This window comes from Scyliorhinus torazame, chromosome 2 (genome assembly GCF_047496885.1).
Source record: "Scyliorhinus torazame isolate Kashiwa2021f chromosome 2, sScyTor2.1, whole genome shotgun sequence".
Lineage (NCBI taxonomy): Eukaryota > Metazoa > Chordata > Chondrichthyes > Carcharhiniformes > Scyliorhinidae > Scyliorhinus > Scyliorhinus torazame.
In genome coordinates this window covers 264,036,375-264,053,503 of record NC_092708.1, presented here as the reverse complement: position 1 = coordinate 264,053,503, position 17,129 = coordinate 264,036,375, and the positions used below count along the sequence as shown (strand labels likewise).

The 17,129-nt window shown below is 49.6% G+C and overlaps 1 protein-coding gene across 2 annotated transcripts in view; it reads left to right on the top strand.

The window, feature by feature from the left end:
* Positions 1 to 17,129, top strand: part of LOC140407873 (EEF1A lysine methyltransferase 3-like) — a 50,000-nt gene that overhangs the window by 8,270 nt on the left and 24,601 nt on the right. For both annotated transcript variants that reach the window (XM_072495093.1, XM_072495094.1), the window contains exon 3: positions 4,604 to 4,715. In XM_072495093.1, coding sequence (XP_072351194.1) covers positions 4,604 to 4,715 — 112 coding nt within the window. The remainder of the gene's footprint in view (positions 1 to 4,603; positions 4,716 to 17,129) is intronic.

Below are 17,129 nucleotides of genomic sequence, written 5' to 3'. Positions count from 1 at the left end.
GGATCGTGAAGATGGTTATATAAGATTGCAACAGGATCTTGACCTAATGGGCCAGTGGGCCGATGAATGGCAGATGGAGTTTAATTTTGATAAATGTGAGGTGATGCATTTAGGTAGATCAAATCAGGGCAGGACCTACTCAGTTAATGGCAGCGAGTTGGGGAGAGTTACAGAACAGAGATCTAGGAGTACAGGTTCATAGCTCCTTGAATGTGGAGTCGCAGGTGGACAGGGTGGTGAAGAGACGGGGTGTCGGGAGGCGATGGTGGCTGATGTGGGTGGCCAGTGCTTCGCCCCCTCCCTGTCCCCCCCCCCCCCTCGACTGTCCCCACCAGCGTCACCCCAAGGAACCGATGGGACCTTGTGATTGAGTAGTCAGCTTGCAGGCAGGGATCACCCAGGTGGATGCTGGAAAGTGCTGCCGTGGGCAGGAGTCAGATGATGCGGCGAACCAGAGCTCACTGCAGATTTGGCTGTCATCATTCTCCATCCCAGGACAATATGTGCTGTAACTGCCACCCTGGGCCCACAACCCGTAGTGCAGCAGGTATGTACCACAGAAGGAATTGCAGCTTGGAGGGGGGCCATGGGGGGTATTGAGCGATGTGGGGGTGGGATGCGGTGACCGTGCCCCTGGCCAATTATCCCCCTCTAGTTTGTGATCCTGGAGGCGTTGGCCCTGGTGCTTGCATCATGTGGCCTCCTGTGCCTGCCTGGGCCCCATGTCTTGCCCATTCTCCTCGTTGGAAGAGGCCTTGCATTCGCCTTCCTCCTCCAGCACTTCGGCCCTCTGCCGCGTGATGCTGTGGAGGACGCAAGAGGTCATCATGATGTGGGCGACCCACTCAGCATCATACTATAAGGCCCCTCCAGAGCAGTCGAGGCAGCTGAACCGCATCTTTAAGAGGCCGAAGCACTGCTCGATCATGTTCCTGGTCACTGTATGAGTGTCGTTGTCGCGGGTCTCCACATCAGCCTGTGGTCTCCGGAAATGTGTCATCAGCCAAGACCACAGTGGATAATCCCTGTCACCTAAGACCCCAACCCCAGCTGGGGGGATGTTAGTTAGGGGTGTTAGAGGCAGTTGCTGCCTCTAACATGTCAGGAATCATCGAGTGTACGAGGATGATGGCGTCATGCACACTGCCCGGGTATCGGGCGCAGACGTTTATGATGCGCAGATGATGGTCACTTATGAGCTGAGCTGTACATTCATCAAGTGGAAACCCATTTGGTGTAGAGCGGTATGTCATCAGACAATGCTCGTAGGCGGACATGCATCCCATCATTCATCCCCTGGATACGGGGCACCATGTCAATGGCTGTGACCGCCGCTCCCCGGGCACCCTCGTGGGCTCGGTACTCATTGAAATGGATGTATTGACCCGCCGGGGCATATAGAGCCTCTATGATGGTGCGGATGCATCTGTGCACTGATGCCTGTGAGATCCCAGACAGATGGTCCCCACTCGGCACCTAGAAGGACCCCGTGGCATAAAGGTTCAGGGCGACTGACACCTTGACAGTCACCGGAAGCGGGTGTCCTCCCCCATACAACTGCAGTGCCAGGTGTGCCGTCACCTGACCGATATGTTGCACTCATTCAGAGTCTTCGAGGACATATCCTTTCTGGCAGGTCCTTGAATGATAGGTGCTGCTAATAAACATGAGGCCTCATGCAGTGCCTCCTTGGCACCTCTCCCTCCTCAGCCTATTGGGCAGCTGGCCATCCACCCTGGGTGGCTGCCACCTGTTCCTCTGTGGCATGCTCCACTGCTGCTTGCTCTGCAGCTGCACGCTTCACTTCTGCCGCTACCTCCTCCTGGAGTAGCTCGAGCTCAGACAGCCTTAGGGCATCTCGCAGGCCTCCATTGACTAGCAGGGAGGCTACCATTGTTGGTTGAATTCCAATATCGCTTGTCTGCAGGGGTGAAAGCCGGCATGTTAGCATGGTGCATACGCCCGTGCCTAATCAAGTCCACCAGGCTACACGATGACCCCGGTTGGCACTGCGAACTCTGCCTTTGCATGTCTCTCTCCTCATCCCTGCACCCCTGTCCCCATCGATGCCTAGCACTGTGGGGGCCTCTGGCCCTGCCGCCCATCTCTGACTCCAGGGGTACAATCGGCTGGCACTGCCCTTGCCAGCGGTATGCTCCATGGCCCCCACCCGGTACCCCCGTGGGGGTTACTGTGTGCGTTGTCCTCAGTGGGATATCGGCGGGTGGCTGCAGGTTGAGTTGTGGGTTTACGGCGGAGGGTGCTGTGCGAGGGGGTGGGGGGATATGGTTTGGGGCACCATATGGCCGGTGTCAATCTGCAGAATCAGGGGCAGGGTGGGTGCTCAGTGGGGTGCACAACAGGATGGCTGCCTTTCAGGCTGTGGTAATGGCAGTACACGCCTGTACACCCCCACCCACCCACCCCCCCCCAGTCATGTGGGGTGTCACCCCAGCCACTACAGGACCCGACAGGGCCCTCCCCATCCCAGCCAGCCTGGCCAGTGACAAGCCCGGCAGCCCAAAATTGCTCCTCCCTGTGTCCTACTTCCTCTCTCTCCCTCATCAGCCACCACGCTGGTTTCACGATTTTTAATAACACAAGTGAACCACTCGTTGGGACTCAACCGATCAAAGGAGGAGAATCACAGTGGCCCCGGAGAATCCCGGGTAGGGCCCGCTAACCAAATGCAAATTGTGTTTACCGTACATGCGTTCCGGAATGCATTGACGCCGCTGTCGAGGTGACGGAGAATTGCGATCTGCCATCAAATCGGTGCCCACTGCAATTTTGGCGTCGGAACCTATTCTCCGCCGAATCGTGTTTCATGATTCTGGCATCGACTAACGGAGAATCCCAGCACCTGCCTCTCTCCACAGCTTCCAAAAATGTCTCTCTGCTTCATCCAGCGATGAACTCATCTCCCTCAGCTTATAAAATCAATTTCTCTCTGCAGGCTACAAAAGCACATCAACTTCCCAAGGTCCTCGCCAGTCAAACCACAGTCCATTAACCTTGGCAGGAATACATCCATTCATTAATTTCGTCTGCTGGCTGCTAAAACCGTCCAGGCTCTTCAAACATAATTCTTTTAAACAAACACATTCTAACACCAAGCTTTCGACCCTTAAATTGCCCTCTACATTTATAATCCAATCTTTCTAACATCTTCCATGCCGTCACAAATGAGAAAGGGTAACATAAGGAACCAGCACATCAGGGGTCAGTGAAGACTGTACGGGCATCGAATAAAGTAGTTGTGAAGAGATTGTAATGAACGTTGTCATCTATTGCAGGGAGATAGAGAAAATATGTGCCCTTTCGATCAAGTGGCATTCCCAAATGCGTTAAGTCCAATTTGAAATAAAATCTGTATTCTGATTCAGGGAAACAATTGGTGTACTGCCAATTTCTTACGTCAATGAGATGCTCGACCAGGTAATGTACTGCAGTTACATTAGACCAAGGTTAAATATTGGCTCGAATAAAATGTTCTCTTGGATCTTTAATGCTTACCCAAGGAGACTGACCAGGGGATTTTTCCTGCGCTTTCCCTCCAACGCTTACTCCTATTCCTTGTTTTCGACATCAAGCAACTAGTATTAGTACAAAGCCTGTGTACAAGAATCTGCCAAGGATGTTCTGAGCTGGTTTTAGAAAGGAGTCTGAGTGACCTTTTAAAAGAGGATCCATTCACACCAACCATTCTCTCCATCACTTCCCATGATGCCCAAGTTCTTTGTGAGTTTTGCAAATCGATTAACATTTAGGGGAGGCGGGGCATATAGGGATTGTCACTGGACTAGTAATCCAGAGAGCCAAAGTAATGTTCGTGTGAGCCAGGTTGGAATACCACCATGGCAAATGGTGGAATTTGAATTCTAAAAAAAAACATTTAGAGTACACATTTTTTCCCCCAATTAAGGGGCAATTTTGCGTGACCAAACCTGCATATCTTTGGATTGTGGGGGTGAGACCCAGGCAGACACGAGAATATGCAAACTCCACACAGACAGTGACCGGGGCCAGGATCAGACCCTGGTCCTCAGCTCCGTAGGCAGCAGTGCTAACCACTGCACCACAGGGTCCCCCCTGGAATTTGTATTCTTGGACAAATCTGGAATTAAAAGTCTAATGATGACCATGGAACCATTATGGTTAAAAAAAAGCCCCCATCAAGGGCAGCACGGTGGCGCAAGTGGTTAGCACGGTTGCCTCATGGCACCGAGGTCCCAGGTTCGATCCCGGGTCACTGTCTGTGTGGAGTTTGCACATTCTCCCTGTGTTTGCGTGGGTTTCGCCCCCACAACCCAAAGATGTGCAGGGTAGGTGGATTGGCCATGCTAAATTGTCCCTTAATTGGAAAAAATGAATTGGATACACTAAAAAATGTATTTAAAAATTTTTTTTAAAAAAAAGCCCCCATCTGGTTCACTAATGTTCTTTCGGGAAGGAAATCTGCTGTCGTACTCTGGTTTACATGTGACTCCAGGCCCACAGCAATGTGGTAGACTCTTCACTGTGCCATGTTACATGCTCCAAGGGCAGATCCGACGGATTCATTGTTTAAAAAATCATTAATTTGACTATGTTTTTCTTTCAGGGTCTTCTTCTCTGTCGGTACTTTGAGAATCATAACATTCATTTTGTTGGGAAGAAAGTTCTTGAACTGGGATCTGGCACAGGGATTGTTGGGATTTTAGCGGTGCTGCTTGGTAAGTTGACCCACCCTACCCTTTGAAATATGAGACAAAAATAACATTATTTTGTTTTAGTATGAGTACAAACCGTGCACAAGCTGTGTGGCGGAATTTTATTCACAATTGAACGTTTGATTACATCTCCAATTATACCTAAGTTCACAGTGTGTACCCTTTTAGTTATACAAAAGTACAAACAAATTCAAATGCGAAAATGTCCAACTGGAATAGCATCTAATTTCAGAGTCTTGAGGAGAAATGTTTCACATGTTGGATTGAAACCACGTTCTTTTCCAGAATTAGAGCACAATGAGCTACCACAGGCTTTCAAGATTGAGATAGGTCCAGGACAAACAAATTGCCTTCATATTGGGGGGGGGACACATGGGACAAAAAAATGATAGACCCCGCCCCCCCCCCCCCCCCCAGAAAAGTGAGGGGAAAAAAGTTTAAAATAAATCAGAAAATTGTTTATATTAACTAACAGGCACAGATTGCAATTGCAACTCAAACAGTATACAGGGAATAACAGAGGAATGGGGGTGGGGGCGGGGGGGGGGGGGGGGGAATGTAAGATGGACAAAGGGATTGCATAAAATAAAAGTAGCAGAAAACACAGATGGGAATACCGAAAAAGATAAACACATAAAAAATGATAGTTGAATAAATAGTGGGGCAAATTAGGAAATGTTCTTGTGGAGATACGGAGAACAGCTCAGGCTTTGAAGAAGAATGATAACGGTTGGACATGTTAACTCTGTTTCTTTCTCCACATATGCCAGACATGCTGAGTCTTTCCAACATTTTCTGTTTTACTTTCAGATTTCCACCATCCGCAATATTTTGCCTTTATTTTAGTATTGGGTGAATGCTTCTTCACACAGTGGGATGGTGGCAATGCCGCAATAGAAGAGAAGGGAGTAGAGGCATCTAGTAGGGATATGATATTTGGAACCGCGATGCAACGTGTGTTGAAATCAATCAATGTTCAGAAGCCGTGGTGCAGATAGGATGCATCCGAATCTGTTGAGGAAAGCAGACGTTGCGGTAGCAGAGGTTATGAATGCAATATTTCAGAATTTGATGGATATTACAGTGGTGTCAGAGGACTCGGGATTACACATTTTGCGGTCTATTTATGAGGGAAGAACAATAATCAGTGAAACTTCATGTGAGCTGCGAAAACTGCGAAAATCCGTTGTGGAGGACAAAGTTAATTCTCATTTGGAGAACAGTGGCTGATAATGGGCGAACAACGCGGATTTACTCCATGGAACTCATGTCTTACTAAACGTATTGGGCTCTTCGACGAAGAAGAATACCTATAAAGGTGGTTGGACAAGAGGCTATCTGGCATTGTAAATTTGACATTGAAGCCAAAAGGAAGGGAACTATTCTAAACCATTATAAATCGCCGTATAGACCTTAGCTGGGGCATTATTTTTAATTATGGGCACCACACTTCAGGAAGAAACCAATGGAGAGGGGACAGCAGTGTTTAACAGAATGAGAGCGGCAGGAGATTATGTGGCGAGATTGGAGAGACTGGGGTTGTTTTCCTTGGAGCAGAAAAGGCTCGAGAAATAATTTGTTGAAACAAAATTATATAGAGCTTTGATAGAGAACGTGTGGATAAACGGTTTCAACTTGCAATTGTGCCAATAACCAAAAGTGGGAGGTTGAAAACAAATGTCAAATAAATTAAAGGATAAATGAGGAGTTACTTTTTCCACACAGTTGTTAAGATATGTTATGCGCTATCTCGTGGGTGCAGATTGTACAGAAAAATTCAAAATATATATTGAAGATAGGTGGCAGGGTTATGAGCAAAAATCTGACTCCTGGGATAAAATTCAACAGTTCTTACATTGGCCTGCCGCAGGCCTAACTGGTGCATGATCGCCGAATGTGCTGTAAGAACCTTTGCGCTTGATATCCACACTTATTCCTCCATAGTGGATGTTCATAGTGAACACGTTTACTCCCGGAGCGACTGTTGCTGGGATGTACCTGCAGTTATGATTAAACATTCATAATTCCAATAGTTACTATTTATAGTTGACCTACAATTAATATTCGCGGCTATCACCACTGTAGCAAGTACTTTCCAAGTACCACTTAGTGATGCATATCCGTTTGGTGAATAATCAGAGTTATTACCCTGCTATTTACTACAGCTCAGCTCCAGTTCAATACGATAGATGAGGTACACTTCTATAGTTATTATTCAGTTAGCTCCCATGTGAACTGTGAACAAACATACAAATGAACATATGAATTAAGAACTTGGAAAGGCCATTCTGCCCCTTCAGTATGCTCCACCACATTCCTATTGCAAACAAAAATCTTAAACGATGCCAACTATTTGGCATGAGGGGAGAATTGGGTAAGGCTAATGAGGTAAATAGACTAAAATGTATGGAGGTAAATGAACAGTGGGAAACATTTGAAGAAATCATTCAATATGTCCAAGGTAGACAAATCGGCACACTCAGAAAGTTAAGAGAATATTAAAAGAAGAGGCTTTCAATGTTACAAAAAAAAATAACAATAGTAAGTCTGGGGATCTGGAATTTTTCTATTATTCAAGGACAGTCCCACTTGATTGGAGTTGACAAATGTTGCACCGTCTTTCAAGAAAAGAGGGAGAGAGAAAACCGTGAACTGCACATCGGTATCCTAACATCAATTGTTGGTGAAATGCTGGAATCCATTATTATGGAAGTCTTAGCAATGCATTGAGGAAAGCATAATATGATTAGAAAAAGCCAAAATTGTTTTACTAAAGGGAAATCCCATTTGAAAAATGTATTACAGTTTGTGAGGATATAATCAGTAGGGTAGATCAAGGTGAAGCATTAGATGTGGTATACCTGGATTTCCAAATTCATTTGATAACGTGCCATGCAAAAGTTTAATATGCAAGATAAGGACATATACATTTTTGAGTGATGTATTATTATTGGTAGAAGACTCGTCCAACAGATATAAAATGGAGAGTGTGCATAAATAGAGCTTTTTTCAAGTTGGCAGGCAGCACATAGTAGAGTGCTGCAAAGATCAATGCTGGGGCCTTAGCTATTTACGATACATATCAATTACTTAGTTAAGGAGGCAGAGAGTAATGTATCTAAGTTAGCTGATGGTACCAAGCCAGGAAGACAGATAAGCTTCGGGGAGGATACGCAGATGCTGAATATATGTAGATTGATTTAGTAAGAAGGCAACAAGATTTCAGTTGGAAGACAATATAGGCACGTGTTAAGTTAATCACTTTGGTCCTCAGAATGGAAAAAAAGGGAGGATATTTTTTTTAAAGCTGAGATATTTGAAGTGCTGATGTTCGAAGAAACCTGGGTGTTCTCATTCAAGGAACACAGAAAGTTAACATGCAGGAGCAGAAAGCAATTAGGGAAGCAAATAGAATGTCGGACTTTATTGCAAAGGAATGAAGTGCAATAATAAAGACATCCTGCTACATTTATGCAACATTTCGGTGAGAGTATATCTGGAGAATTGTGTGCAATTATGGTCTCCACCTTTAACAAAGGACATAGTCGCATTGTAGATAGTGCATCAAAAATCCGCTGAACTGTACTAAACGATAGAGCATCCAAAATCCTCTGGAGTAGAGAATAACATGAGCTGGATTCTCTATTTCTGAGACCACAGTGTTGACACTGGTGCAGGACCTGTGGAGTTCAATGACAGCAAAACTGGCGCCACACCTGGGCTGATTCAGCTATTGTTGAGGGGCTAGCATCAGCGGCATGTGGAACGCAATCGATTCCAATGAGAAATGGTGTTAGATTCGCTGGTTTCACAATTGACACTCAGGAGGTTGACAAGCTGCAGCCGCACATACACACTTCACTCCCCACACACACCATCCCAGTCAACAAGATGACAGCAAGATGCGCGGCACCATGCTTCACCAATGCTGAGCTGAAGGCACTCCTGGACGCAATGGAGGAGAGGTGTTTGACCCTTACGCCGGACCAGGAAGGAGGCAGCCAGCCACTGCCATTTGCCATGCCTGGCCGCAGGTTGCAGAGGTGGTCAGTGCCACCAGTAAATCTGTCCTGATAGGCCTGCAGTGCCGGAAAAAACTGTACAACCTCCTCAGGGCGGCCCGGGTGAGTAGGCAACTCATATGCCTGGCTCCTGGCACTAACCCCGGCCCACAAACCCATAACCCCCCTCATAACACGGTGGGCGGCCGAACCCCCACATTGCACAACCTGCCGGTACCCACACCAACCACCGTGGCCAGGTGCCCTGGCCAATGAGACCACCAACTGCCCATCCCCTGGGCTGCATGCATCGGACTATCTAATACTGTCATTTACTGTTTGCACCCCCCTCCCTCCCCCGCCAGGCTTAGGCTGCCCATGACTACCGTGAGTGGCAGAAAACCTGTAGCCCCTGACCGTGGCAGAGTAGAGGTCCCTGGATGTGGTCAGTGGCCCGGAGGAAAGGGAAGTTGCCGGGATGGAGTTCGACTGCCTGGGAGGAAGTGAGAGCCTGCTGAGCTGCGGTTCACCGTGATACGTGTGTCAACCACCCTCATCCCCCCACCACGCTCACCTCGACCCTCACCCCTACATCACCCTCACCCCCACCTTCACCCCCACATCACCCCCACCCTCACCCCTACCCCCACATCACCCTCACCCCAACCTCACCCTACTCCACCCTCACCCTCACCAACCCCAGTCCCCCCAGCCCGCGGTTTAATAATGCATCTTGTCTCATGTCTTGCAGGACCTGCTGGAGATGGGGCAGGTATATCTGGCGTCCCCCACCCCCAGCCAGTGCCACAGCCCGGGTTTCCCTGTGAGCCGAGCACTGACAATGAGAGAAACTCGGGCAGCAGCCCTCAACCCGAGGTACAGGACTCCATAGAGCTCGAGTCAGAGGATGACACTGATTTCACATCACAGCTGGCTCAAACACCCTCCACCATCCCAGAGACTCTCATCTTGTTTGAGCACTTTCGTGAAGAGGCTCCTGAGACACAATCTGGTGCGCACCACACAGCTGATCCAGTACAACAAGTGAAGGACGGAACTCCTGAGGGGGCGGACAGTGGGAGGAGAGATCGTCTCCAGGAACTAGCTACAGTCCAGACAGATTTCAGGCTTCTGGAACAGACAGTCTCATCGATTGTGGAGATGCAGTCACAGAGCCAAGAACCACATGAGGGGTTGTCAACGAGCATCCAGCACCTGCAGGTGCAGTTGGAGGAGTCTAACTGTGTGCAGGAACAAGGGTGGTGCCGACCATGCGTGCCACCCAGGGCAACACCGCATTGGTGGCGTCCGTGGTGGAGGCCATGGTGGCACCGGTTTTGACTATGGATCAGCATGTCCAAGGCCTGCGGCATTCTGAGCAGGTGCTGGCCGAGGCCCAGGAAAGGGCTGCCACCTCAAAGGAATCCATTTCGAGAGCCACCTGGAAATTGCAATGGTGCTCATGGGCGTGGTCCAGTCACAGCAGAACATGGCTTGGAAAATCGGTCGCATTTCCCAGGCACTGGCCGATATGGCACAGACATAGAGGGAGGTGGTATAGACCCAGAAGAAGATGGTGCTGTCACTGGCTGATGTGACAAAGGCTCAGGAGATGGAGACACAGTCAATGGGTGATGTGGCGCAGTCCCAGATGGAGATGGTCCACACCTGTGCTCCATGGCCACGAGCATGCAGACCCTATTTGAATCCAGAGCGGGCCTCCTCGACTGGCAGCACCAGGTAGCGGGGGAGCCTGAGGGGATAGCTCCACTCGCATCCCCGTCCCATAATAGGCTTACATTAACACAGCAATGAAGTTACTGTGAAAAGCCCCTAGTCTCCACATTCCGGCACCTGTTCGGGTACACAGAGGGAGAATTCAGAATGTCCAGATTACCTAACAGCACGTCTTTAGGGACTTGTGGGAGGAAACCAGAGCATCCGGAGGAAACCCACACAGACACGGGGAGAATGTGCAGACTCCACACAGACAGCCACCCAAGCCGGGAATCGAACCTGGGACTCTGGCACTGTGAAGCTACAGTGCTAGCCCCTCGTGCCTACCTGGGCCCCATGCCCTGTCCAACCACTCCCTCCCCACATCCTCCTCGTCAGAGGAGGCCTGGCATTCATCCTCCTCCTCCAGCACGTTGCTCCTCTGCTGCACGATGTTGTGGAGAACTCGGCAGGCTGCCACGATGTGGTTGAACCTCTCAGCATCATACTGGAGGGCCCATTTGCTCCAGGTGCCTGAACTGCCTCTTCCAAAGGCTGAAGCACCGCTCAATAATGCTCCTGGTCGCTGCATGGGTGTCGTTGTAGCGGGTCTCTGCATTGGTCTGTGCCTCCGGATAGGTCTCATCAGCCACAACTGCAGTGGGCAACTACTGTCGCCCAGTAATCAACCCCTCAGCCCGGGGAAGTGCGGGAGGGTCTCGAAAATGTCAGGAATCATCTAGTGTGCCAGGATGAAGGTGTTGTGCACACTGCCCTGATATTGAGCACAGACATGCATGTTGCACAGCTTTCTGTCATACATCAGCTGCATGTTGATCGAGTGGAATCCCTCTTGGTTGGTGTAGAGCGGCCTGTCATCTGCAAGTGCTCGTAGGGGTACATGCGTCCCATCGATCAGCCCCTGCAGGGGCATGTTGGCGATGGCAGTGAACCCCACTGCCCACGCACCTTGGTGGGTTCTGTCCACATTGAAATGGATGTATTGTGCCACCTGGGCAAATAGGGCTCCCCTGATGGCACAAATGCACCTGTGCACAAAGGTCTGTAAGATCCTAGACAGATCCCCACTCAGCACCTGGAAGGACCATGTGGCACAGGCGTTCAGGGTGACGGTCACCTTTTTTTTCTTCAAAAATGTTTCATTGAAGCATTTGTAATTTTCACAATTTAACATATTGATGTTTCTAAAACAACCGCGTGGGTCGACGCACAAAAGACCCCTTAAAATAACAACAAACAATAAACCACGTACCCCACTTCTCCCACCCTATCCCCAATTACTTGTATACTAAATTCCCTGTCCTTATTTAACATTACCATGCCTCCAATTTTCCTCCCCCCCCCCTTTTTCCCTTTCCCCCCTTACTGCTCACTTTCAGTTTTTGTTAAAGAAATCGATGAACGGCTGCCAATTCCCGTAACAGCCTCCCCGAACAGGCGCCGGAATGTGGCGACTAGGGGCTTTTCACAGTAACTTCATTTGAAGCCTACTTGTGACAATAAGCAATTTTTATTTCTTTTTTTTTTTCAATTCCGGGCGAATCCCCGTATTGATCCTCTTAGAGCGAACTTGATTTTCTCCAGACTGAGAAACTCTACCATATCGCTGACCCACACTCCTGATTTCGGGGGCTCCGAGTCCCTCCATCTCAGCAAGCTCCGTTTCCGGGCCACCAGGGAGAGAAGGCCAGGATATCGGCCTCCCTCACCCGCTTTGCACCCGGATCCTCCGACACCCCAAATATTGCTAATTCTAGACTCGGAGTTACCCTACCTTCCAGGACTTCTGACTTAACATCTGCAAATCCCTGCCAGAATTCCCTCGGTTTCAGACATGCCCAAAACATATGAACGTGGTTGGCCGGGCTACCCCCACACCACCCACATCTGTCCTCCACCTCCTCAAAGAACCTACTCATCTGAGCTACCGTCATGTGGGCCCTGTGGACTACCTTGAACTGAATCAAGCTACGTCTAGCACAGGACGAGGTTGCATTTACCCATTTCAAGGCTTTTTCCCACAGTTCAGCTTCCAGCTCCCCTCCTAGCTCCTCTTCCCACTTCCTCTTCACTTCTCTGATAGGGGCCCCTTCCCACTCTAACAATTGCCTGGCCACGTCTGAAACCTTCCCACCTCCAACCTCTGTTTTTGACAGCACTTTATTCTGTAGTCTCCTCAGGGGGAGGCGAGGACTGCTTGGGTCCTGTCTCCGTACAAAGTCCCGCACGTGAAGATGCGGAAACCCATCCCCACCCATCAAATCAAACACCTCCTCTAATGTCTCCAAGGTTGGAAAGCCCTCTTGGATGAATAGATCCCCAAACCTTTCAATTCCTGCCCGCTGCCATACCTTAAAGCCCCCCCCCCAGCCCCCCCCCGGTCAAACTGGTAATTGTCACAGATTGGTGACCACGCTGACGCCCCCTCCAGTCTAATATGCTGCCTCCCCTACACCCTCAGGGCTGCCACCACCACATGACCGGTGAGAACGGCAGGGAAGACGTCAGTAAAGCCTCCAGACTCGTGTCTTTGCAGGATGCTGCCTCCCAGACCGACCCCTCCCCCACTACCCACTTCCTGACCATCGATATGTTGGCAGCCCAGTAATAGTTAATAAAGCTCGGGAGAGCCAATCCCCCTTCCCCCCTGGTCCGTACCAGGAGTGTCCTCTTTGGTCTTGGGGTTTTACCCACCCATATAAACCTCGATATCGCAACATTCATAATTCAGAAAAAAGCCTTTGGGACAAAAATCGAGAAACACTGAAAAAGAAAATCAGTCTCAGTAGGACCGTCATCTTCACCGTCTGAACCCTCCCCGCCAGCGTCAGTGGGAGCATGTGCTATCTACAAAACTCCCTTCTCATTTGATCCACTGCTTTGCCCAAATTTAACTTGTGAAGCTGCCCCCAATCCTTGGCCACTTGAATCCCCAGATACCTAAAACTCTTCCCAACCACTTTAAAAGGCAGCTCCTATAGCCTCCTTTCCTGCCCCCGTGCCTGAATCACGAACATCTCGTTTTTGCCATATTTAACTTAAAGCCTGAAAATTGCCCAAATTCTCCTAATACCTCCATGCTTTCGGTCATTCCCCCCCCCCCCCCCCCCCCCCCCCCCCCCCCCCCAAACTGGGTCCGTGACATAAAGGAGCAAATTGTCCGCATAGAGAGAGATCCTGTGTTCTATCCGCGCGGCCCCCCCCCCCCCCTTCCAGGTATTCACTGCTCCCGTTGCTAAAGGGTTCTGAACCATTGCTAAGGGTTCTATGGCCATGCCAAACAGTAATGGGGAGAGCGGGCAGCCGTGCCTTATCCCCGACAAAGACTAAAGTATTCTGACCAAACTCGGTTAGTTCTTACATTTGTCACTGGGGCCTGGTACAATAGCCGGACCCACTCCAAAAATCCCTGCCCAGACCCAAACCTGCCTAAAATATCCCATAGATACTTCCACTCCACTCGGTCGAAAGCCTTCTCGGCGTCCATGGCAACTACCACCTCAGCCTCGAACCCCTCCGCTGGCATCATAATTAAATTAAGAAGCCGTCTAATGTTGGATGTCAGGTGCCTGCCCTTTACGAACCCCGTCTGATCCTCCCCAATTATCTCCGGGACACAATCCTCTATTCGGGTGGCCAGGATCTTTGCCAATAAATTGGCATCTTCATTCAAGAGGGAGACTGGCCTGTACGATCCACAGCTCTCCGGATCCTTGTCACACTTCAGGATGAGAGAAATTGATGCCTGTGATAACGTTGCGGGGAGTACTCCCAGCTCCTTGGACTATTTGAAAGCCTTAACCAGGAGCGGCCCCAGTAACCCAGAGAGCTTCTTATAAAATTCCACTGGGAATCCATCAGGTCCCGGGGCTTTACCCGATTGCATCGCCCCCAGCCCATCTATCACCTCCCCAAGCTCAATCCAGCCCCCCATGGCCTCTACCAGCTCCTCATTTACCTTTCGGAACTCTAGCCTCCCCAGGAATTGATTCATGCCCTCCTCCCCAACCGGGGGTTCCGACTCGTATAGCTGGCTATAAAATTCCCGGAACACTTCATTCACCACCCCCGGGTCCGTCACAGTCTTCCCCCTCAAATCCTTTATTTTCCCTATTTCTCTTGCCGCCTCCTGTTACTTCAGCTGATGCGTCAGCATCCTGCTAGCTTTCTCCCCATGTTCATATATTGCCCCTTTTACCCTCCTCAGCTGACGCTCCGCCTTTCCTGTGGAAAGGAGCCCAAACTCCATTTGAAGTCTTTGGCGCTCCTTCAGGAGCTCCTTATTTGGAGACTCCGAATATCTCCTGTCCACGTATGAGAATTCTCCGACCAACCTGTCCAGATCCGAATGCTCAGTTTTATCCCTGTGGGCTCTAATCAAAATACATTCCCCTCTAATGATCGCTTTCAGTGCCTCCCAGACCACCCCAGCTGCAGTCTCTCCCATGTCATTGATCTTTATGTACCCCCGAATGGCCTCTCTCACTCACTCACAGATCTCCTCATCCACTAACAGCCCTGTATCTAGTCTCCACTGTGGACGCTGGGACATTCCATGTCTGCCCATAGGTCTAACCAGTGTGGTGCATGATCTGAGACCACAATGCTGAGTACTCAGTGTCCTGAACCCCTGCGAACAGTGTTTTATCTAGCACGAAGAAATCTATCCTGGAGTACGCCTTATGTACATGGGAGTAGAACAAATAGTCCCTGCTCCTTGGTCTCTCAAATCTCCACGCATCCACCCCTCCCATATGCTCCATGAACCCCCGCAGTTCCTTTTCCATTGCTGGTAGCTTTCCCGACCTAGCACTCGATCGATCCAAACTCGGGTCCAGGACCATATTAAAGTCACCCCCCATGATCAGCCGGTGCAAGTCAAGGTTTGGGATCTTCCCCAGCACCTTCCTGATAAATGTGACATCATCCTAATTTGGGGCATATATATTCACCAGCACCACTGCCATTCCCTCTCGCTTCCCGCTAACCATAATAAATCTGCCTCCCGGGTCCACCTCTATCCTCCCCACCTCGAATGTCACCCTTTTGTTAATCAGGATAGCCACCCCCCCTTGTTTTAAAGTCCAGTCCTGAATGAAACACTTGCCCGGCCCATCCCTTCTTTAATTTAATTCCGTCTCCCAGCTTCAAGTGTGTCTCCTGTAAGCCAGCCAAGTCCGCTTTGAACTGTCTCAGGTGTGCGAACACACAAGCTCTCTTAACCGGCCCGTTCAGTCCATGAACATTCCATGTAACCAGTCTTGTCGGAAGTGGGGGGGGGGGGGGGGGGGGGGGGGGGCGTTTGCCCCCCCCTCCCCTGTCAGTTAACCATGAACTTTCCGAGGCCAGCTCCTAGCCTGTGCTCCGCACGTCACTTGATCTGTGACCGCCATCTGATCTCCATCTCCAGTCTCCTAACTGTCCCTTACCCATCAGCAGTACCCCCCCCCCCCCCCCGCCGCCACCCCCCCTCACTTTGTCGTCCCTTAGCTCTCCCCCCACTTTGCTCCAGTGAACCAGCTATCCAGCTAGCTCAGCATCTCCCACCCTCTGGCATCAAAAAACCTACCGACTGCCAGATTCTATCACACCGAGCAATAACACAAGCACTCAACACAGTAATAACAATCCCCAAAAGCAAAACAAACCATCCCCCAACGCGTAGGCAAGGAGTCAAACCCCTCCCCCGTTAACCGATTCTTATCAGTCCCATCACCTTCAAACAGAATCAAATACAATAGAAGAAGCTTCAAGCAGCTTAAGCAAAATTATGCCTGCAAGAATCAACCATCTTTCTAACAGCACGCCATTACAACTTAAAAGTCTTGTACATAAAACAATAAATCAAAACCAAATTACACAAGAAGAGGAAGAGAAAAAAAAAATCATTTCTTTGGTAAGGCCACATTTGGAGTACTGTGTACAGTTCTGGTCGCCTCATTTTAGGAAGGATGTGGAAGCTCTGGAAAAGGTGCAAAGAAGATTTACCAGGATGTTGCCTGGAATGGAGAGTAGGTCTTACGAGGAAAGGTTGAGGGTGCTAGGCCTTTTCTCATTAGAGCGGAGAAGGATGAGGGGCGACTTGATAGAGGTTTATAAGATGATCAAGGGAATAGATAGAGTAGACAGTCAGAGACTTTTTCCCCGGATGGAACACACCATTACAAGGGGACATAAATTTAAGGTGAAAGGTGGAAGATATAGGAGGGATATCAGAGGTAGGTTCTTTACCCAGAGAGTAGTGGGGGCATGGAATGCACTGCCTGTGGAAGTAGTTGAGTCGGAAACATTAGGGACCTTCAAGCAGCTATTGGATAGGTACATGGATTACGGTAAAACGATAGTGTAGATTTATTTGTTCTTAAGGGCAGCACGGTAGCATTGTGGATAGCACAATTGCTTCACAGCTCCATGGTCCCAGGTTCGATTCCGGCTTGGGTCATTGTCTGTGCGGAGTCTGCATGTCCTCCCCGTGTCTGCGTGGGTTTCCTCCGGGTGCTCCGGTTTCCTCCCACAGTCCAAAGATGTGCGGGTTAGGTGAATTGGCCAATGACAAATTGCCCTTAATGTCCAAATTGCCCTTGGTGTTGGGTGGAGGTGTTGAGTTTGGGTAGGGTGCTCTTTCCAAGAGCCGGTACAGACTCAAAGGGCCGAATGGCCTCCTTCTGCACTGTAAATT